Raw genomic sequence first — 23,593 nt, forward strand, 5'->3', positions numbered from 1 at the left:
ACAATCATAGAAGTCAAGAGGCCTTCCCGTTTTGTGCCCACGGTGGAGACGGCTTCTGTTGCATTAATGTGGGGCTGCAAATGCCATCCACACGCATAAGTGGTCTCCAAAGGCCTGTCAAGTGCTCTTTGATAGTGTGATCATTTCGGAAGAAAATGTGATCAAACCATTTTGTTTACATAGATTTCAGAGACTTGGGGTGTAATATTAAACTACAAGTATCGCAGGCATCCTATTACATTATTTTCTCAGGTTTTAAAACTTTTTATTTGCATTCAAAATCATGTGTTCCGGTAATTAAGATCATTGGAACAATAACAGCAACAACAACAACAAAAAATGCACTGATTAAACTGCACTTTACAGCCTTCAGGACACCTGGGACCAGCTTGGTTTTTACTCTAGATTTCACTGTCATCCCACCAGCTTCTTCCCTCACCCACAGGCAGGCTCTTTTCCTTCCCCTGCCAGCCAGCTGGCAGACGGGAGAGACAGGCACGGCTCCTTGTCAGTAGTTCTCAACTCTTTGGTGCGAAAAGGGGTAGTACAGTCATTTAAACTGGATCCAACCTCTTTGCATCTTGCAAAGTTAAACAACTCAAAGCCGTGAAACACGAAGGCAATGCCTGTAGAAGGTACAGGGCATACTGGCGGCGCGCGCCTCATTCCGATTCACCTGCTCGCTTCTCCTGTTCGTTGGTTTCTTTTGCAGGTAGTGGGTTCTTCTCTTCTGACAGATTTCTCAATCTCAGCCGTACAGGTTTGTCAGACAAGCTTGCAGAGGAAGTGGAAGGACATGGCCAGGGAAGTTGGAGTCCAGTCTATGCAGTGGCCACCGAGTGCCCACCTACTACATCCTTAATAGTTATATATCGATTTTTTAAAGGTTTTATTTATTTGAGAGAGAAGGAGAGAGCATCAGCAGGCGGAGAGTCAGAGGGAGAAGGAGAGGGAAAAGCAGAGTCGCGGCTGAGTGAGAAGCCTGTAGGGGGGCTGGATACCAGCACCTTAGATCATGACCTGAGCTGAAGGCAGATGCTTAACCCACGGAGCCACCCAGGCGTCCCATAAAAGTTATTTTTTTTTTAGAAAGTTGTTTTGAACGCCTGGGTGTCTCCGGGGGTTAAGCGTCTGCCTTTGGCTCAGGTCATGATCCCAGGGTCCTGGGATTGAGCCCCACATCAGGCTCCTGCTCAGCGGGGGGCCTGCTTCTCCTTCTCCCTCTGCCCCTCCCCTGCTCGTGCTCTCTCTTGCTCTTTCTCCCCAGTAAATAAATAAATAAATCTTTAAAAAAAAAGGTTGTGCATACACGTCAAAGATTTTGTGGTTTAATCTTGGAGTATTTTCATATCGTTAGCATGTTACTCGTGATAAGTAATAGAGTAATAGATACTATCAAGATATATAGTAATACAGCATAGTAATGTATACTACCATAACATATAGTATACATTACTGTAAGTAATATAGTAATATCTAATATGGTAGCTAAGATAGGAATAGACTTAACATTTGAACAATTTTCATCTAAACTGGTATCAAATAATATACGCCACCAGCCTTTCTACAGCACTTTGCAGTTTACAAATGCTTTCAGCTTCACTTCACCAATGCTGTGAAGGAACTAAGCTCCCAAAATTTAAGTGTTGTGCCCAAGGTTGAAATAGCTCCAACCCATTAACGGTAGCTCCATCAAAATCTAAAGTATATTGCAGGAGAGTAGAGAACCTAACTTTTCTTTCTTTCTTTTTTTTTTTTTTTTTGAGAGGGAGGGAGGGGAAGAGAGAGAGAGAATGCAAGCTGGGGGAGGGTGTGCAGAGGGGGAGGGAGAGAGAGAATCTTAAGCAGACTCCACGTCCAGCAGAGTGATTCGGGGCTCCATCTCACAACCCTGAGATCATGACCTGAGCCGAAATCAAGAGCCGACCGCTTAACGGACTGAGCCGCCCAGGCGCCCCCAACCTAACATTCTTTTTACAGATACACATGATTTAGAGAATTTGAGTTTGTTTTTCTTTCAGATCACTGTGTACTGAGGATAAGGAAGTAATTACGTTTGAACAAAAAATTGATTTTTTGTTTCATTTACTGTTTCTGAATTAACCAAGGCATAATACTTTTCCAAAGACAAGCATTATTTTATGATGCCAATAATGCAAACTGAGGATTGTTTTTATCATTTCAGTTGGCCTGTTTAACAGTCCTCAAGTGAATTGTCTTGGGGGGGGGCAGGAAAAAGGCTCTCAGGGTATCTTAAGGGTAAGGGACAATTGTGCAAACAACTAATTGTGAAGTTTGTCTCTTTCCCCACATTTGATGGCTCTTCATTTGTTCAAGAATAAACCCAATGGCATGTTGTTGGGCATTTTCACACCATATGCAGATGCTTGTAGAACATGAAGAATGACTTTCCAGGACTGAATGAAGCCAGACTGGAGTAGGAATCCTTCTCCATGGCAACATATGTGTGACATGGTGGTTGGATCACTCTCTGAATGCAGTCACCGGTGAGCTCCTTCCATCATTTCTGTGCAATCCAACACCATCTGACAGGCCCCGGTACCTGCTGTCACCCTGACTCATTACCGTGAATCTCTAAATCCACAGAAGTCAAGTCTAAGGAAATAAGCCAATAAAGGTGTTGAACTTAACCTAGTACTTCAGCTTTCCATCAAGGTGTATATAGATACCTCGTGACAGGTATCAGTGTAATCCCTCCCATCAATAGGAAACCATTATCATTCATTGTTTTTTAAGGAGGCTCCACTCTGGGCTCCAATGCGGGGCCTGAACTTATGACCCCGAGATCAAGACCTGAGCTGAAATCAGGAGTCAGACACCTAACCAACCGAGCCATCCAGGCACCCCAATTATCATTAATTTTTAAAGATTCAGCTTTATGTTTATTATTTAAAAATTTGTGACAGGGGCGCCTGGGTGGCTCAGTCAGTTAAATGTCTGCCTTCGGCTCAGGTCGTGATCCCAGGGTCCTGGGAACGAGCCCTGCGTTGGGCTCCCTGCTTGGCGGAGAGCCTGCTTCTCCCTCTCCCTCTGCCTGCCGCTCTGCCTACCTGGGCCCTATCTCCCTCTGTCAAGCAAATAAATAAAATCTTTTAAAAATTAATTAATTAATTAAATAAAAATTTGTGACAAGTATATTTTTTAAGTAACTGAACATTTGGGGTCCACATGTTCCTTGAATACCCATTAGAGGCCCCACAGAGAGCAAGAATTCAGAATTATGACATAGAGGCTTGTACACGACAGTCACAAGAAACACTCATTTTCCCATGAGATGGACCAACTGAAATCATACAATGGCAATTGACATTTTCCCAATCCACAGAATTAAATTAAGTTTATGAACAGAATTTTCCCAAGACTATATTTTTTCTTCCATACATTTTCGTCCACTTTCTGACACATGCTAATCTTGTCTATAAATAAGCATCACCAGTAAATGGTTAAAATTACAAACTAATGGGGCGCCTGGGTAGCGCAGTCGTTAAGCGTCTGCCTTCGGCTCAGGGCGTGATCCCGGCGTTATGGGATCGAGACCCACATCAGGCTCCTCTGCTGGGAGCCTGCTTCTTCCTCTCCCACTCCCCCTGCCTGTGTTCCCTGTCTCGCTGGCTGTCTCTCTGTCAAATAGATAAATAAAATCTTAAAAAAAAAATACATTTAAAAAAAATTACAAACTAACGAAATATTTACTAAATCTTTTAATTAGGTAACTTTTCTGAGATGCATCAAACATTTCTCTGCTGGTAAAGTGATTCCTAGTTGATATGACAGAACTAAATACCGAGATATTGCAGCATATTCTCTAAAAGTGCCATGATTTCTAGTTTCACTCAAAAAAAAAAATATTTCAGCATATACATTAGATAAAAATCTTAGACTTCACCAGGTCCAAAAGAAAATACTAGAAATAAAGTAATAAAATAAAAGACAAATTGGAAAATATATTACAAACATTAGAGGCTTTTCCAACACAGTAAGAAAAAGAAACAACCAATAGAAAATGGAGAAAAGACCCGAATGGGCATTACTCAAAGAAGAGCTACAAATATGTAGTCTCCGGTGATTCCTGGCACAGGAAATAGGGCCCAACACAGAGTAATGAACAAGGGCTCATTAGACTGTTCACGGCTTGTGGTAAATATCTGCTGAGCCCATTCAATACATCTTTCACTCTGAATCCATGCCCACCAAGAAGCTTCTGATTAATAATTTGTTTTGTCAGGTTTTTGGAACCTGAAGAGGATGAGCTGAATTATGAATCACGAACGCATAAATTAGCTCTGGGACCTATACTTCAGTCTCAGAGTAAAAGAAACTAACCAGCAAGGAACTAGGGAGATGTTCGAGTGTCCATACTTGCAACTAGCTGATAAATAAGTCCCGGAGCATCTCATGCACAGCACAGTGATTACAGACAATACCGTATTATAAACTTCCAAGTTGCTAAGAGACTAGATGTTAATTGTTCCCGCTACACAAAAGAGATGGTAATTATGTGACATGACAGAGGTGTTAGCTAAGGCCACGGTGGTAATCATATCGTAATATGGAAACGTATACCTTAAACTTACACAATGGGATATGTCAATTATATCTCAATTTAAAAAAGAAACTAACACTTTGTAACAGACTTATAACTAACAAAATACCTTCACATTTGTTACCAATTGTGAGTTTGCATCAAAATCACTTCTCTGGACCTAATCAACTCTGTAGACTGATAGAAATCAATTTTACAGGGAGGCCTGGGTGGCTCAGTTGGTTAAGCGTCAGGATCCCAGGGTCCTACATCAGGCTCCTTGCTCAGCGGGGAGCCTGCTTCTCCCTCTGCCTGCCACTCCCCCTGCTTCTGCCCTCTCTCTCTCTGACAAATAAATAAAATCTTTTTTAAAAATCAATTTTATGGATTTAAAAAGCCAGGAAGAAGAGTAGGAATGCTAAGGGATATGCTCAGAATTTCGCACGGGGACAGAGAAAAACAAGCTAACAGAATGGACTTGAGGGGGTCAAGGTAAAAAATCATAAAATCACTTTCTGTTTGCAACGTTCTCAGTCGGACTCATGCAACAAACCAGTTCCACTAGGGGTCAGGCTTTACTTGGAGTCTATGCCAGTCCCTGTCAGCCAGGTATCAGAGCTGGGTTCCCTTCTCCCACCCTCGCCCTCCCCTTTCCTCCTTTCTTCATTCCTCCCTGCTTCCCTTTGTTGTCCATTCAGCACGTGTATTTTGAGCACTGGCTGTACACCAGGCCCAGTACCAGATGCTAAAGACACAGGTAAGGGCTCCCCCAGTCATAAAGGCAAGAGTAGCAAAGGGGACTCTGACAAAGTAAATTGTGGAAACAAAATGACAAACCCCATAGGCTTGAACTCAACCTTGGTTAGAAAAGGTAACTAGACCAGAAGCTAACCACCTGATCAAGAGTTAATAATCACCTCTTCAAACAGTTCTCAAAGTGAGGTCCACAAAACCCTGGGGTCCCTTGGGAGCTTGACAGCCTCCCAAGATTTAAAGACTTTTCTAAACAAACAAACAAACACAATTTTCTAATGAGATCAATGGTGATACTCCAAGGTGATTTTTAAATCTGTCATATAGCAAGCTGTGCTAACATCTGGGTGATTTGCATCAGTGAAGCAATATTTTCCAACTGATCAGCACACAATGTTACAAAATCATGGCACGGGTAAAAGATCCATTCAAAGTACAACACAGGTGAAGGGATTTTCATGTAACAGAGTACAAAAAGTTCGTTTGTATGGTTTCAGATTCCACACTGCAACTGGACTTTAAGAAACTACTATTTATCAAGTTTCAGTATATCAAAGAATATGGGCAGCTCTCTTAAAAGACTTATAAGATAGCCCCACCTCCGTCCCACCTGCCATTTCTTTTTTTTTTTTTTTAAGATTTATTTATCCATTTGAGAGGGAAAGCAGGGGGAGGGGCAGAGGGAGAGGAAGAGAGTCCCCAAGCAGATTCCGGGATGAGTCAAGAGCCCGATGCAGGGCTCGATCCCAAGACCCTGAGATCATGACTTGAGCAGAGATCAAGAGCTGGCTGTTCAACCGACTGAGCCAACCAGGTGCCCCCTCCCCATTTCTAATGCACGTCCATGTGAGGCCATATTTCTTCATATATGTCAAACAAGAACAAGATTGAGTACAGAAGCAGGTACGCTATTGAACAGTCGTCTGTTAAGCCAGACATGAAAGATGTTTGCAAAAATGTAAAATCATGCCCCTTGTCTCATTAGTAATTTTAGTTTTAGAAAATATACATAATTTTTATTTATTTTTTTTAAAGATTTACTTATTTATTTGACAGAGAGATAGCCAGTGAGAGAGGGAACACAGCAGGGGAGTGGGAGAGGAAGAAGCAGGCTCCCAGCGGAGGAGCCCGATGTGGAACTCGATCCCGGAACGCCGGGATCACGCCCTGAGCCGAAGGCAGACGCTTAACGACTGCGCTACCCAGGCGCCCCCAGAAAATATACATAATTTTTTTAAAAATAGGTTATTTATGTTAGTATGTAATGGGCTTACTATTTTCATTTTTAAACAAATGAATAATTTGCTGAATTTTAAAGCCACTCTGACATCATGGTGATTAAAAATTGCTCAAAACACACACAAAAAAATAAAAAATAAAAAAATAAATGAATAAATATTTTTACATTTCTCAACGGTAATCTTTAATACAGTTAATACCAATAGATATATCATGCCTATCTACAGAAGTTCTTGGAAGTCCTCAATAATTTCTAAGAGTGAAAGAGTCCTGAGACCAAAACCTTTCGGCACCACCATCTCAACGGAACAGTGAGAGGAAGCAGAGGTTTCTTCTGTATCTGCCGATGGGCAATGGAATTCGGTCTTCTGTGGACCGCGAAGGAGGCTGTGGGTGGAAGGCAACCTAAGATTTGAGAAGAGGCCAAAAAATTTGAGACTGTTGCTATGGGAAACCAGGAGGGTGCTGGAAATACAGTGTGATGGTGCCCTCAGCCTCCTCTTAGGTGCCTCCTTTTGGACACTCTTTCTGAGGCCAGTGGCATGTGTACGGGGGGCTTTCTTGCGGGAAGAGCTGTTTCCAGATGACCCAAGGCTGCTGGCCCTCGCTGTTGTCACAAACCCAGAGGCACGCTGAGATTCAAGCAGAGGTGGGCAGGGCATCAGTCTTTTTGAATCTAGTCATCCTAGTGGGCATGAACTGGAATCTATGGTCATTTTAATTTGCATTTCCTTTGTGGTTGATGATGTTGAGCATATTTTCATGTATTTATTTTCCATTCGTGTATCTTCTTCAGAGACAGGTCTATTAAGAGCTTTTGTACACTTTTTTTTTTAAAGATTTTATTTATTTATTTGAGAGAGAAAACAAGAGCAAGCAAGAAAGCACAAGCAGGGGGAGTGGCAGAGGGAGAGCGAGAAGCAGGCTCCCTGCTGAGTGGGGAGCCCACCACAGGGCTCAACCCCAGGACCCCGAGATCACGATCTCAGCTGAAAGCAGATGCTTAACTGACTGAACTGCCCAGGTGCCCTTGTCCACTTTTTAATTGGGTTATTTGTCTTGTTATTATTGAGTTGTAAGTTTCCTTTTTATATTCAAAATACAAGTCCCTTATCAGACAGGTGACTTGCAAAAATTCTCCATCATTCTGTGGGATGCCTTTTCACTTCCCTAACGGTGCCTTTTGCAGCATAAAGTTCTTAATTGTGATGAAGTCTAACTTACCAATCTCTTTTTCTTTCATGTCTTGTGTTTTTGGTGTCAGCGCTAAGAAATCATTGCCTATTTTAAGTTCACAAAGATTTATGTTTATGTTTCCTTCTGACAGTTTTGGACTTTTAGCTCTTACATTAAAGTCTTTGATCCAGCTTGACTAAATTTTGTCTCTGGTTTAGGTAGGGGCTCAACTTCATTCTTATTCATGCGGATTTCCAGTTGTCCTAGCATCATCTGTTGAAAAGACCATTCTTTCCACATTGCATTTTCCTGGCATCCTTGCTGAAAATCCACGCATGTATGGATTTATTCCGAGACCATCAGATCTAGTCCATTGGTCTATGTGTATCCTTATGCCGGTACCACATTGTTCTTTATGAGTATACAGGTATAGCTTGTTTTAAACTGAAAAGTGTGAGTCCTTCAATTTTGTTCTTTTTCAAGATTGTTTCTATATCCTTTGAATTTCCATAAGAATTTTAGGATCAGGTTGTCAATTTCTCTAAAGAAGCCTGCTGGGATTTTGATGGAGATTGTACTGAATTTGTAAATCAATCTGGGGAGTATTACCATCTCAAAAATATTACGTCTTCCAAACCATGAAAAGGAGATGCCTTTCCATTTATTTAGGTCTTTAATTCTTTAAATAATATTTTGTAGTTTTCAGAGTACAAGTTCTATACATATTTTGTTAAAATTTCCCCTAATTATTTTGCTCTTTTCGATGCTATTATAAATTTTAACTTCATTTTCAGATTGCTTATTGCGAGTGTAGAGAAATACAATTTTTTATACGTTGATCTTATAGCCTTTGACCTTGCTGAACTCATTTATTAACTTTAATAAATTCATCGTGCATTCTTTAGGATTCTCTATATTACAAAATCATGTCATCTGGAGTTACAGTTTTACTCATTCCTTTCCAATCTGAATGCCTTCGTTTTCTTGTCTAACTACGTTGGCTGGAACCTCCAGTAGAAGGTTGAACTGAAGTGCTGAAAGCAGCTATCCTTGCCTGTTCCTCGTCCTGGGGGCATCACTCAGTCTACCACCAAGTAGGATGTTAGCTGTAGGGGCTCCACAGAGGCTCTTTGTCAAAAGGTTGAGAATTTTCTATTCCTAGTTCGTGGAGTATTTTGACCATGAAGAGATGTTGAATTTTGTCAGATGCTTTTTACTGCATCTGCTGAGATAACAGAAATCATTTGGCCTTTGTGTGAACTTAGTTCTGGGCCTGTCAAGTGACCCTTTTTAGTTATGAAGATGTGAAGCAAGTACCTAGCCAGTATCTCCAGGAGAGCATGTAACAGGCTACTTGGGGGACTAGCTATGATCCTGGATTTGGTCTGTGGAGCTCTCCCTTGTTTTTTGTTTTAAATATTTTATTTATTTATTTGAGGGAGAGAGAGAGAGAGAGAGAGAGAGAGAGAGAACATGAGCGGGAAGGTAAGGGGCAGAAGGAGAGGGAGAAGCAGACTCCCCACTGAGCATGGAGCCTGACAAGGAGCTCTATCCCAGGAGCCCAGGATCATGACCTGAGCCGAAGGCACACACTTAACCAACTGAGCCACCCAGGTGCCCCCTGCCATGCATCTATCTGAATTCCCAAAATTGAATCAGTATCAAGGACTCTTCTGTAAGGGAAGAGGTACAGATATCGCCTCTTCTTAATGAGATATGTCGGGATTGTAAGGCACTCTTTATGGGAATATCTGCCCTACCCAGCGTAGCTGATTTGCTTCCCTGGGAAGTGCCTGTGTGCATTAAGAGCAAGTGTTCCCCACTACACCCCGTTTATCTCCTGTGGAATGGGCAGCTGCATATGGGAGCTCTTCCACAGCCACCATTTACTAGACAGTGTGGGTTGTCCGCAATATGGGGGTGATCTGGACTTGGGTCACCAGGTAACACATGCAGGAAGCCATTGACCAAGGGTCTCTTCCGGTTCCCAGAGCACCCTGTGCCTCAGCTAATAAAGCAGTTCCTGCGGTAGACAGACAGGACCTAATAGCAAATCGATGCTCAGCCTCAGGGTTGCCCTTAGTAACACGTGAGAAGCTCTGAGACAACCAGGACCACTCTTCAGAAGCCAAAACCAACAACAAAAAGGTGGAATTCAGCTCTAAGGGGCACCTCTGAGTTCTGCTCTGGAAGCAGGCACAGGAGGATTATTTCACTGAGTTGAGAACAGAAGTGCTGGGGTATCTTTCCTTTGCCCCGTCAGATAACTCTCCACCTTTCTCTTCCCTGCTCTGTGCCTGGGAGATTGGTATGCATGAGCCAACTCAACAGACTCCCTAACTCTGCCTTCCAATTAGGTTTGGACAGTGGGGTTTGGTCACTAGCAGAAGATCAGAAGGCAAGAGAAGGGGAGGGGAGGTCATTTATTCTCCTGGTTTCCTCCTTTGGGCCAACAAGGGGTATCTGTCTCTCTCTTCCTAAGGCTATTTTTCCTGTCGGTTACTGGAAAGAGGATACTGCCCCTAGAGGCTTTCACTGCCTCTACCTGCAACTCTGTAAATAGTCCCTTTGTTAAGCCCTTTGCAAACAACCCAACTTGAGTTGGCTGCTTCCTGCCACCACCCTGACTAGTAAAGCAAATCTGAGGTTCTTGAATGTATCTTGGGAGGGAAATCTGGGGAGAAAAACCAGACTTTCTGCTATCCGTTCCAATCTGAACTTTGAAAGAAATGTGAACTTATTTTTTCGCCCAAGCCAAAAAGAGCACAAGTTACAGCATTTGCTTACATCTATTACCCACCTACCTGGCAGCATCTGGACGGTAATGTTCATATTTGGAGTCCTGGAGACAGATGTTCAAGATAGTTTCATCAGCCGTAACTGAACTGTAAGACCTTAGGCAGGTCACCTCCTCTCCAGGTCTCAACTTCATCTGTAAATGTGTATCCAGGAACACCCCCTCCAGCTAAATAGGAATAAAACAAAGTTAGTACAGGGCTAATTGAAATACTCATTAGATAAGTGCTTTATGTCAGCTTTATTGTTTTCGAGGACACAGTAGTATGAACTTGGGTAACAAGGGAGGTTGGGCAGAATGCACTGGAAGTGCTTTTAATTAAATATTTTAAACGACACATAATTAGCACACTGTTCTAAAGCAAATAGGCCCTTCAAAGGGATAGTCCTTCCCCTTAAGCAATTTACCGGAGAACAGAAGCCAGATTAAATAGGAGAGCCATACACCCACGACATGCGCCACTATGGTCCAATGACACCAGAAGATGTCCGCCTCCTATTCTTGTAACAAAATGCCAGGTTACCATACGCTGTGTACAGCATGATCGGAATTTCATAAAGTATTCATACCCACCTGTCTATACAGGAAGAGGGATTGTTTTAAGAATGGTGGTTTACACTTATTATGACGAAAACCAAATAAAAATTTTTTTAAAAAAGGATGGAAGTTTATTGCCGCATGGTGTGGGAAAGTGTGAATTTATTTTCTGCTTCTCCTTTCTACGGTTAAAAAAAAAATAAAAGCTACTTCCATTGGTGGAGAAACAAGAGGGGGAGTTTCCCCTGCGGGGGTCCGGGGGAGGAGGACAGGTGGTGGAGAAGAGCAGGTACCGGGGGCAGTCTTGCTCCAGCCCGCGAGCGGCTCCATTTCCCCGCCACTGCCGGAGACGGGGCGGGGCACGGAGCGTGGGGCGGGGCTCGCCCGGGGGCGGGGCAGCGCGGCGGGGGCGGGGCAGCGCGGCGGGGGCGGGGCAGCGCGGCGGGGGCGGGGCAGCGCGGCGGGGGCGGGGCAGCGCGGCGGGGGCGGAGCTGTCCAGCTCGTCCGCCGCTCGGTCCTCCGCGGCCGGGAGGCGGGGCGGACCGGCCCCGGAAGGCAGCGGAAAGGAGCGGGACTCCGGGCCATGACGGCGCCGGGCGTGCTGCTGGTGATGGGCGTGAGCGGCTCGGGGAAGTACGTCTAGGAGAGCAGGGGGTGGCGGGGGGCGCACTGGAGGAGGCGGCGCGCGCGGCGGAGGCCGGAGGCGTCACCGTTCCGGGCCCGCGGGGTAAGCAGGGTTCTGGGGAGCCTCCAGCTTCCCTTTGCAGATGAGGAAGTGAGGTCCGGGGCACCTGCTCCGTTTCCCCAGTCTCCAACCTGCCCTCCCCGGGGCGCCGAGACCCGGGTTCTCCATCGATACCCCAAGAGGCTCCAGCGAAAGCCCTTTGTGGAGAAGCGCCTGCTGGGGCGCCGCCCGCGGTGGCTCGGGCGTTCACTAGTGCGGATATTTGGGAGCCTCTTGTCAGAATGAGGTGGAAGGGTGCGAGGCCCAAAGCACAGGGGCAAATGTCGTCCCAGTCTCCCACTGACCTTTGTCAGGCTGGGCAGAGCGGCAGCTCCCTCCTGCGAGGTGCTGGACTTTGTGATGAGATTTTAGAAAGGGAATTTCACCTTCTGGTCTGTTTCCTCTGTGCTGTGATCAACGTTTATCAGCTTTAACTGGAAGGAGTCAGTGTTAATAAGGAGTCAACCCCCAAAGGGTTCGCAAGGAGGAACCCGGATGCCACAAAGCCTCTGCCCAGCCCAGTCTGGCCAACTTGGGAGCTGGGAGCTAGACTTTGGCTTCCTGATTAGACCAAAATCTAACCGTGCCCTGCACCGAAAAAGGCAGCTACCGCGGCATTCCACCACAGGCAGCAAAAGACAGCTCAGCTCTCAAGTGACATGTCATAACTTCAAAGGCCCATAGTACCCTTCTAGAATTTTCTGAACCACTAACTGCTTGTGTGGTCAAATATATATTAAAGTCTCTTTCTTGCTCCAGGTAGGAAATTTAGGTTTTCAAAATTACTGTGGCATTTTTAGCCTCATTTCTTAAGAAATTAAAATAATTTGGGGCGTCTTGGAGCAAAATTAAAATAAAACATGGAGCCTGAAAATCCTTAGCTGTCGTATGATTTGAAGAAGTTGAAGACTGTAAGACTGCTTCTATGGTGTGATGTAGTGGGTTCATCAAGAGTCCCGGGTCTTGGCTCTGCTTTGCTGCCTGGTTGTGTGAGCTTGGGAAATTCATGTACCCCTCTCTGCCTTGGATTAGATAAGGGGGGTCTGAACCATATGATTTATATGGTTATGATATTCACGCATTCAGTAATTATTTATAGAGTTCGATCCTGGCTCCATGTCACTGATACATAATGAATAGGACAGATAAAATACCTGCCCTCAGAGTTTACATTCTAGTATGGGAAACAGAAGGGAAGTTTATAAGAATAAATACATGTATGTACTGTGGTAGGCAGTAGTAGGTGCTCCAAGGGGAAAATAAAGGAGAGTAAGTAGAACAAGGAACAGCAGGCAGGACAGGGAGGAAAGGCTCCTCTGAGGCAGTGGGATGTGAGCAAGACCAAGAAGTGAAGGACTAAGCCTGGTGGCTAGCTAGGGAAAGGGCAGATGAGGCAGAGGGAATATAGCAAGTGCAAAGGCCCGGAGGCTTTGTTTCGTAGTGGATTACCAGGGAAGCCGTTGTGGCTGAGTGATGGGAGATGAGGTCAGAGAAACAATGAAGGTGAGGAGAAGTGGTCAGAGGCTGGAGATATTCTGAAGGCAGAACCAGAAAGACGTGTCGATGGACTGGATGTGGCATATGAGAGAGGGAGAAAGGTGTCAATGATGACTTCAGGATATTTGGCTTGGGTAACTGGAAGAAGGGCGTTACTATTGACTGATGCGGAAGCAGTAGGCAGAGCAGGTTTGGGGGGAAAAAATAGGAACTCAATGTGGGATGTGGTGAATTGCCTATCAGTCATCTGAGTGGGTTTGTCAAGTGGTTGATTGGATATCCAAGTCCAGAGTTCAGGAGAGGAACTTTAGATATAAATGTAGGAATCCTTGGTGCGCAGATTTTAAAGAATTAAGATGTTGAGATCACCGAGGAAGTGAGTAAAGATCAAGAAGCTGGCTGAGGACTGAGCCCTGGGCCTTCTGATGGTTAAAGTTCAGCGTCAGCCGTCGCTGAGGGACTGAGTAATAAAATGAGAATGATTATATTGACCAACAGACATAGCAACAGTGAATTCTTTGGTGACTTTTGTGAGCCCTTGTTAGGGCCTTGCAAGATTTTAAATTATACTCCATAACATTTGCGAGGAAAAAAATGGCTCAAGAAAACAACAGTCTCAAACCAGAAAGATTGTAGTTAAACCACTGTTAACAATGTCAGGCAATAATTTTACTTATTTATTGTGTTTCTTGCCTCCCCCTCCCCTACCCAAATGCAAGGGATCCTTTTCCTTTTTGTTTACTGCCCTGTCTAGAACAATGCCTGGCATGCAGTAGATACTCAAAAACGATTTACTAATTTAATGGATGAATGAACAAATGAATAAATGGAGCTATTTGAATAGGTAGCAAGGTTAGTTTTACGTTTAGCCTTCGTGAAGCCACCCTCCGCTTCTGGCCTTTTGAGTATCTTTTGCATTTAATCTGTGCCCCAGCCTAACCACCACTGTCTTACAGTCTTTTTCAGCCTCCTTGATCCTGATTTAAACCAACCTGCTTAGGGACCTTTTGGGCCCCAGACTGGTCTGTAATGCTTGCTCCAATCAGTCTCCTCTGAGCGGAGCACTGTGCTGGGGGTCCCTGTCCGTGTCCATGTCGAGTCCTGCTGTTCTCTGGCTTAGGAGGTTTGGATAGGGCAGTAGACAGTGGCTTTTCCTTTTCCTTCCGTCTCCTCCCTGCCAGTCTACACCCAAATCTAGTTAGCTCTTCTTTTAAATTGTGAGTGGTGGCTGACGTGTTCATCCCTGGCTCATCTAACTTAGTCTTCAGTGTAATTTCTTTTTTTTTTTTTTAAGATTTCATTTATTTATTCGACAGAGATAGAGACAGCCAGCGAGAGAGGGAACACAAGCAGGGGGAGTGGGAGAGGAAGAAGCAGGCTCACAGTGGAGGAGCCTGATGTGGGGCTCGATCCCAGAAGGCCGGGATCATGCCCTGAGCCAAAGGCAGATGCTTAACCGCTGTGCCACCCAGGCGCCCCCAGTGTAATTTCTGTCATGCGCAGCTCTGGCTCCCCCGGCCGTGGAGTTGGTCACCAGTAGGCTGCAGGATGTCTCCCTATGCAAGCTTCAGCGCAGTGAACCTAATGGGAGAAGTTACAACCCTCCGCAATCCTTTGGTTCCATCAGGGAGCAGGTCTCAGTTGGGTACACGTGTGTCTTTAACAGCTCCTTGAGACCTTCTCCACAAAAGAGAGACAGGACCCTTGAATCCAGCTAGAACGTGAGCAGAGTTTTGTTTTTATTGTTTTTATTTTCATTGTTTTCATATCCTGGGGACTAGCAGGTGCTCAGTAAGTACCGGCTGAGTGAAATGAGTAGTGAGTGGTTTAGCTCAGTTCCCCCGTTTTGCAGGCGAGAAAACAGATGTAGAGGGAAAGGTGACTTGCACGGAAGCACGTGGCCAGCTGTTAGGTGCTGAGACCCAAGCCCTTTCCACCGAGTGCTGCCTGGTAGGGGAGCAACAGGTCCTTATCACACGCATCACGCAGAGGGCATTTCCCTCCCAGGCTGACTTCTCATTCCGAATTTTACTTTGTTCTTTAAGAGTGTGTCTCTGTTAAACCCCAAACAAGGTGTTAATGCTTTTATGAGCTCTTTGAACCTTGTGCTGGGAGGTTAAACCCCCTGTCAAGCCCCTCCTTCCAGTACGCTCAGTAAAATCTCCTATTCAGCACTTTTTTCAAAAAATGTAATTGTCTCTAGAACAGGGACCAAAGAACTTCAGAAAGAACTTCAGGAGTTTAACGAGATCTTATATATTGCTTTTTGGAAAAGAGAATTAGTGGTAACTCATAAGTAAATTCCTGGAGAACGCTAACATGCTCTGGACTCCAGCATCTCATAAAATGACTGGGTTTCAACGTGGCGGGGCGGCTGGCTGTCTCCCAGGGCACCCCGCATGGCAGGAGGCATGCACGGGTTGGGAAGAGCAGTCACTTGAACCTGTGTCCTCTCCACAGATCGACCGTGGGCGCCCTGCTGGCATCCAAGGTAACCTGTTCGAGTCCCACTGCACTGTCTCTCTGCTTCTCTTCCTTCGGCCCCCCTTCTTCTGACCCATAGTGGTTTGTAAAACTCACCACGGACGTGGCTTGTGAAACCCAATGGAGCAGTCTTGGTTTTCTCCTTGGTGATCACCAAGAGTGATGAATGAAAGCAGTAGCAGCCCAGTGAGCAGGGATGATGACTTGGCTTCACAGCCTCCCTTCTCCTGCGTCCAGGGGGGCGAGGGTGGGGTGGGGAACATGGGGGGGAGGTAGGGTGGGGGTGGTCCTTTGGCTGCCCATTTCCACGCCTGCCCAGTAGTATCGGTAATGGTGGTTGCCACATACACCCTTTCACTTTGTTCTTAAAGCTGGGATGGAAATTCTATGATGCGGACGACTATCACCCAGAGGAGAACCGAGTGAAGATGGGAAGAGGGATCCCACTGAATGACCAGGTAACATTCGCCGTCTGTTCCAACACAGGCGCTCCAGCCAGGGTGTAGGAGAGTTCCCGCACCAGACAACTCGTGCACAGCCCTCCAAAGCCAGGCACACGGGGTCCTGCACGTGGTCAGCTCTGGCCCTGAACTTCTCTCTGAACACAGAGCTAGGAGGGATCCCACCCCGCCTCCGCTTTGGCAGGGCCTGCCGGGACACTTTGTGGCAGGCTTTTAATCTGCAGGATGTCATTCCGAGGTGATGCCTCTATCCTCCTCCCCAGGCCTTTCAGCTGCCACCAGACTCGCAAACACCCCAAAGCCAGAGGAACCATTACAAATTCAAATCTAGCCCTCTGGAACTTTCCCATCCATCTCAGGGTCAAGACCAAGCACCTAAAGGCCTCAACATGTCCCACTCCAGTCTCTTCAGGTGCTGTGCCCACCCTCCCTCTCTCCAGAGCCACCTTGGCCCCTGTCAATCACTCCCACTGCCTTGCTCCTCCCCCCCTGCCCCCCAGTGCCTTTGCATCTGCTGTTCCACTGTCTGAAATGCACTTCTGTCCCCTCTTCCGTTAACCCTGCTCCTATCCACAGCTCAGCTTCCATGCCACTTCTTCAGGGAAGCCCCTCCTGGACCTATTGAAGTAAAACCTCCTGTAAGAAACTCCCATAGCACCACGGCCCGCGCGGCCTGGGTCCCAGTCGCAAGGTGGCATTTGACAGTGTAAGAACTTGATTAATATTTATCTCTGCAACTAGATCTTACCTCTGAAAGGGTGAGGACTGTGGCCTTTCTGTTGACCATTATATACCACCAGGGCTGGCCACACAGTAAATGTTGGAAGATACCTGTGGCTCAGTCGTTAAGTGAAGGAATGAATAGCACCTCATTCCTTTGTGCACCATCATAAGGGCATTTCCTAAGGGTCCCCCCCAAAGCAGAGGTGCAGACTGGACTCGCTGGCGTAACTCGCTATAGCCCCGGAGAGATGTGAGGGCTGAGGCCCCAGCCAGGCTCACAGGCCGGGCTGTCCAAAGGGCAGGAACAGAGTGGAACTGGCCAAAGACCAACGCTGTGGTTGCCACTTTCAGTGACCTTGGCCTGAGCTGTGCTGCCACTAGCTCACTCTCTTCCCTCTGTCCTGCCTCGAGGGACTGGAGTCTTTCACCAGCACTAGGTCTAATTCTAGGGACTCTGAGTACACTCCTGTTTCAGGGAGGACGGCTTGAGTTGGCCAAGATGCAGACTTTGAACCATCAAAATTAAGTTTACGACATTTGACTTTAGAAGATAGGAGCAAGGAACCATAAACAAGATACAGAATGACTGGAGCATAATAATGACATTATACTAGAGATAAGCCACAGTGCAGATAACCAGGCTCCGCCACGAAGCTTGTGTGGCCTTGGGCACATGGCTAGTCTCTCTGTGCCTTATTTTCCTCCTGTGAAGTAGGGATGGTAACAGGACCCATTTCATTGGGTTCTTGGGAGGATTAAAGGAGATACTACTAAAAGTATGCACAGTGAAGTACCCTAAGCATTCCGTAAACATCGCTTATTATTGTCACTAACGTATCTGTACATACACACGTGTAACATAAACCATTTCTACCGAGTGTGTAAAACGTGGTCATGCCAGTGTTATTTTTCTCCTTGGTGAGTGCAAATAAAGTTAAGTTAAAGAACTAAGTAAAGCAACCCAAATGGGTGGATTTTTAAAATGGCATTTAAACATCCATCCTCTGTTCACAAGCGAGGCTTGTTAAGTGGGCAGTATGGGTGGGGGAAGGAGTAGAGTTCAGAAGAGGAATTTATTGTACGGAAGAAAAGGTTATCGGTTACTGGAAGAAACATAGTGAGTCACTAAATATATTTAGGAGAAACTGTACAAGTCAGCCAGACGTTAGACTTTCTCTCTTCCAGGGAGAGAAAGAGCTAGAATGGCTTCTTGAGGAGCACTCAGCTGAGAGTGACGGTGTGGGTCACAGCTGGGCTGGCACCAGGGACCCCTCGAGCAACCAGCCCCTCCCTCGCGATACTGTGAGGACCACCCGGTGGAAAGGCTGAGGCGGGTACAGCCTCCTCTGGGGAAGGCTTGGGGAGGTTTTGTGCTCAGAGGGCTGAGGTTTGAAGAGAGAGAACCTGTGTTGAATATTCCAAGGGCTCCTTCAGGCTATTTAAATGTAAATGGATACAAAATAAAATGTAAACTCCAGTTCTTGGGTTACACTGCCCAGGTGTTCACTTCCATCACGACACAAAGCTCTAGTGGACAGCGCCGGCCTGGACGGATAGGCCACCCAGGCCGTGACAGGATGTCTTTGTGTAGTGATGATGATAAAGGATCTGCAAGCTGCCAGTGTCCCCCTACCCCCACCCCACGCCAGGTCCATGGTGCCCCAGCAGCCCGCAGTGACAATGAAGCAGACTTCAAAGTCTGTTAAATGAGGGGGTTTTTGAGAAAAATTTTCCCGATTATAAAAAGAACACTTGCCCTGTATAGAAAATTTGTAAAGTACTGGAAAATGTTTTTACAGAATACGTCACTCTTGGTTTTATCTTTCAAAAATGCCTACAAATTTTGGAGTTTGAATTTTGGAGTTTTTGTCCCTATCTTTTTGGGGGTGTATATGCTTTGTACATGTGTTCTTTCCTCCGTGGTCTCAAGTTCATTTTTGTACGAGGTATAAACACCGGTCCCTGGCTGCTGCTCTCCCCACCCGCTCCTTCTTTCCGTCCGCCTCCCCCAGCAGCCCTGGCCCTACTCGGGCTCCTGAGTTGTTCCCCTGAGCTCCAACTCCCCTTCTCCCCTTAGCCACCATCCCGTTCCAGGAGGCACTGCATGTCTCTAGGTGTTTCCATCACATCACCAAAACCACAGGCCCAGGAATCTTTCTCTGTCCTCTTCATGTTCTGATTGAACTCCTAGTGCTAGAACATTCACTGTGCCCACTACCTCCAAGCACTGGGCTGGGGGCGGGGGACACCATCAGGAATGCGATGACCTCGAATGTCAGACCCCGCAGGCAGAGATGCTCATTTGGGTTGTGTTGTTTCCTCTTCTCTTTCCCCTAAGCCTCTGTGTGTTTGACTTTCACGATTTGTCCTATCATCTGTAGGAACTACTCACAGAGTTGAGTGAATTTGCTCTAATATCTCCTTCTTGTTCCAATTTCTGCTTTTGTGAAGCGGGGATCTCAGTCACTCCCTTTCGTCACAAATATGAACACAAAATTTGGAGCTCATGCCTCCAAGTCCTCCCTAACGCCCTTCCAGTAAAGCCCAGCCTTCCTGGTGGTCACTCAAGTTCCTGAGCACCCGGTCCGGGCAGTGTCTCCTGACCTTCCTCACCGCCAACTCCCACACCTCCTGTTCAGCAGGGCTAAGAAGCATCTGCTTCACCCATTTACTCAAGAGTCTGTACACCAGTCTTGGATCATGCCCTTCCCTCTATTCAGAAATGTACAACAAAAGTGCTGTCAACCAAAACTTATGGAAGGCCTTTGAAACATTACTTGGAAGGAAATCTATGGCCTCTGGATGCATTTCTGGAAAAATAACAAGAATGAGAAGTAATGAGCTAAGTGTTCCAGTGGAAAAAAACAATAAAAAGGAAGAATGTAGGAAAAAAATAGAAATGAATGCTGAAATTAATGGAATATAAGCCAAAGAAACTATGTAGATGATAAGCGATGCTGTTTGAAAAACATAAAAATAGACAGATCTCTAACAAGACTGATCAAGAGCAGGGACAAAAGCACAATTAAGAGTAGGAATGAAAACAGGGCTGTGAACAAACTGATGTTTGTAAATTTAAAGACTTAAATTGGACAACTTCTTAGAAAAATATAAATTACTGTGGGAAAATGTGCTTGGATGGCAGTGATCTGGGGGCAGAGATTATTCAGTTTTTTCCCCCAAAATGGAAATAAGACCTTGTTGATGCTGCATCTGGCTTAGGAATCAGGAGGGTCCAGAGATCTAACTGTATGTGTGGTCTCTTCCTGCTTTCTCAGATACCAAAACTGAATTGAGAATAGAAAACCTGAACATAACATAATGCTCGTTAAAAAAACTGAATCTATAATCCAAGATCTCCCCTCAAAAAAGGCCCCAGGCCCAGATGGATTTTCAGATGAGTTTTGGTCAGCTTAAAATACCACACTGTGGGGGGTTAACCAAAAGACATTCAGTTCTCACAGCTCTGGAGGCTGGCACAGTCAGGGTCTTGGGGACAGTCCTCTCCCCGGCTTGCACGTGTGGGGGACAGGAGCGGTGTCAGCACAGGAGGGCGAGCACACGTTAGCTCACTGGTCTCTTCTTCAAAGGGCGCTAATCCCATCATAATGTTACTGTGCTTAACTGCCCAGAGACTTGACCCCGCAGCCTTGTCATGTCCTACTTCTCAAAAGCACTAAGATTTCTCTGAGGAACATGATTAACTGTGTTTCTGTACAAATAAACAATACCTGAGAAAAGTCACTTTGTGTCTGCTTTAATTTCAGGACAGGATTCCATGGCTCTGCAACTTACGTGACATTTTACTAAGGTAAGAGAGCATCAGACCTTGGCATAAGCCAGTGAGTAAAGAAAACTCATCAGAAAGTAGAGGCAAAAAATACGTTCTTGAAATCACAACTGGCCGATGATAAAGGATCCCAGAAAAGGAGTGCACTTGTCAAGTAACCAACAATGATCTAAATCAGCTAGAACCCACGTGTAATTTAGTTGGGTCCTGGAAATGAACCTTCTAGACAGCTCCGCAGTTATCATCTGGGAATCTTGGTCAGCCAGCTGGCTTCCATAAGCCTGTTTCTCCATTTGAAAATGGGGATGTAGTTCCTACTCACAGATTATTTTGAGAATTGGTGAAATGGGGTATGGGAGGCACTCAGAACGGCATCTAAAACATCGTAGTGGTGGAAAGGTGGTAACTGATGCCACCACTGTTCTAGTCACATCTTTGTCTCACCTCTTCCCCCCACTTCAAGCTGTGGCAACCAGGAAAGACCTGGACTCGTCTGTAAGTGAACAGATAATTGGTCACCAGAATTGGGAGTCCCAAATTGTCCTGCTCTGTATCGTGCCTCTGAGCAGATGAGATCCGCTCTACCCATCTGGGGACCTGACCCCTGGGAATCCTGGTTGGGATGTGGAAAAGGATTAAGAAAAGGCAGGGGATGGCTTATAAATCTGCTTTCTAGAATGAAGGTGACACTTTATATTTTATAAACCTAAAACCATCCGCGCCATATGCAATTAGAATATACTTAAGATTAAAAGTTCAGTTTACTTTTTTCACATGGCACTGACATAGCTGGCAACCTGCCTTTGCATAGTCTTATTAGAGTTTAGGGTTTCAGGGTTTGAGAACTCCTACCCAGCTGGGTCTCGAACATAAACAGACTCGTCAGAGATCAAATACACTGACCTGTGATGGAAGCAGAAATGAAGATCCTCAGGAGAGCAGCGATCAGACATCCAGACCCAGAATAAACAAGCTCTCACCCATGGCCTCTGGGAAGGGCCAGAAGGCCCAGGTACCTAAGTTCATGCTGATGATACACTCCGTCCACTGGATCTCAAGTGTACATTGGCCATAGATCAATGGCAGGCACCTTTAGAATTCTCAGTTCTGACGCAAACATTCTACGAAGTACCCAAGCCAGGGTTTACCCTTCACCTCTTTGCTTGAGTCCCTTCCTAGCCAGAAGATGGCAGCCTCTCCTGACCACAGACGGGCGCACAGCAGCTGGGTGGAAGTGGGGGCTCACTTACTTGCGCAGTCTCGGAGCACATTGGTTTCCCTTTGCGGTGCGTTGTCACTCTGCCTCTCTTTCTGGCTCAGGTTTTTTCTTCGCTTCTCATATCTTGCTCACCTTAGACCACAGAGAGTCTGATACTCCCCTTTCCTCCTGCGTTCTCCAGCTCCGCACTGGTAACTTCACCAGACTGCCAGCATATTGTGGAGTAGGAATGGGGGGAAGCCAGTTGTGAGATTCAAATCTCTGAACACCTGTGGAACACCTGAGCCGAGGTGTGTGTGGCACAGTCACCCGCCAACAGCCATCCGTGTCCACGCATGGCGGCTGAGCCACATCCTACACGCACAGGAGCAGGGCTGACACCTTCCAAGCACTTCCTGTGTGACTGGGCACCTGGACAAACTGATCCTCACAATTCCACGGACAGGTGCTCTAAGTAGCCCCATTTAACAGATGATGAACTGATGCTCAGGGAGGTAAATACCTTGCCCAAGATGGCTCAGTTCACCAGTGGAAGGAAGATCTTTACCTTAAAGCCAAGACTGCCTGATACTTGACCATCATTTTTAAATGCCTTCCACTGGCAGAGAAGTAGGACTGGAATCTTCGGCCTAGAATCGACACTAGTTATTTCAAATGTCCTCATTATTTAGTGCCACTCCCTCCTTTTTTAACAGAGATGTAGCCTCTGGACAGCATGTGGTTCTAGCCTGTTCAGCTCTGAAGAAAGCGTACAGAGACATCTTAATACGAGGAAAAGATGGCGCACCCCTGAAGTGTGATGAGACGGGGAAGGACAGCCAGCCAGCTGAGGTGAAGCTCCTTGTGGTCCATCTGAGTGGGTCGTTTGAGGTCATCTCTGGACGTTTACTCAAAAGAAAAGGACATTTTATGCCCCCTGAGTTACTGCAGTCCCAGTTCGACACTCTGGAGCCCCCATCGGCTCCAGAAAATTTCATTCAAGTCAGTGTGGACAAAAATATTTCAGAGATAATTGCTACAGTCCTGGAAACTCTAACATGAGAATGGTTTCAGATCGGGGGTCCAGAACAATCAGGCAGACGTCTCTATCCCACCCCAAACTATGTTTTCGTGTCTTTGCCAATACTGGATTCTAAATTCTTGGGTAACAAACCCTAGTGCACTGAGCTATACTTGTCTAGGTATATTTTTAGGAATTTGTGCTCTACATACGAGGAGACAGGAGGGAACTTTGAAAGTAAAGCTTCAATAGAAATTCAAATTCCTGTGACCTAATCAGATGATCAGAGGGAATTCTATAATCAATGCTGTAAATCACAACCTTATTTAGAATATCCTTGATCATGTCTGTATTTGAACAAATAAATGAAACTTGGCTATCCTCGGCATCCCCTGTATACTGGCCCCAGGAGCAGAAGCCTGCACAAAATCGACTGCTTACCAGCAAGTCACATCACACCACACGCTTCCTAATCCTCTCTTCTTGGATCATCTCAAGATAAATAAATAAAAAGCACATACAGTTAACGGATATAAAAAACTGCAAAAGTGGAACTTCAGTGGATGAAGCACGGGACTCACTGACCCAACTGTCCCCACTCATTTCACGGAGACCCCTGTGAGACCAGGCTGGTGTCAGCCACCTGCCCT

The 23,593-nt window shown here is 45.8% G+C and overlaps 1 protein-coding gene across 2 annotated transcripts; it reads left to right on the plus strand.

The window, feature by feature from the left end:
* Nucleotides 1–11,531: 11,531 nt before the first annotated feature.
* Nucleotides 11,532–23,331, plus strand: IDNK (IDNK gluconokinase). Of its 2 annotated transcripts, none has more exons than XM_045780949.2 (5): nt 11,532–11,678; nt 15,727–15,757; nt 16,122–16,208; nt 20,702–20,745; nt 22,639–23,331. In XM_045780949.2, the coding sequence occupies exons 1-5, from the start codon at nt 11,629–11,631 to the stop codon at nt 22,982–22,984; spliced, it is 558 nt and encodes a 185-aa protein (XP_045636905.1). In that variant the 5' UTR covers nt 11,532–11,628; the 3' UTR covers nt 22,985–23,331. The 2 variants fall into 2 exon arrangements, with proteins under 2 accessions (XP_045636905.1, XP_087714911.1); XM_087858785.1 differs by lacking the exon at nt 22,639–23,331 and adding an exon at nt 22,045–22,632.
* The last annotated feature ends 262 nt before the right edge of the window (nt 23,332–23,593 follow it).

The sequence above is a fragment of the Ursus americanus genome, chromosome 34 (genome assembly GCF_024610735.1).
Source record: "Ursus americanus isolate L20-20 chromosome 34, mUrsAme1.1.p, whole genome shotgun sequence".
NCBI classification, from domain to species: Eukaryota; Metazoa; Chordata; class Mammalia; order Carnivora; family Ursidae; genus Ursus; species Ursus americanus.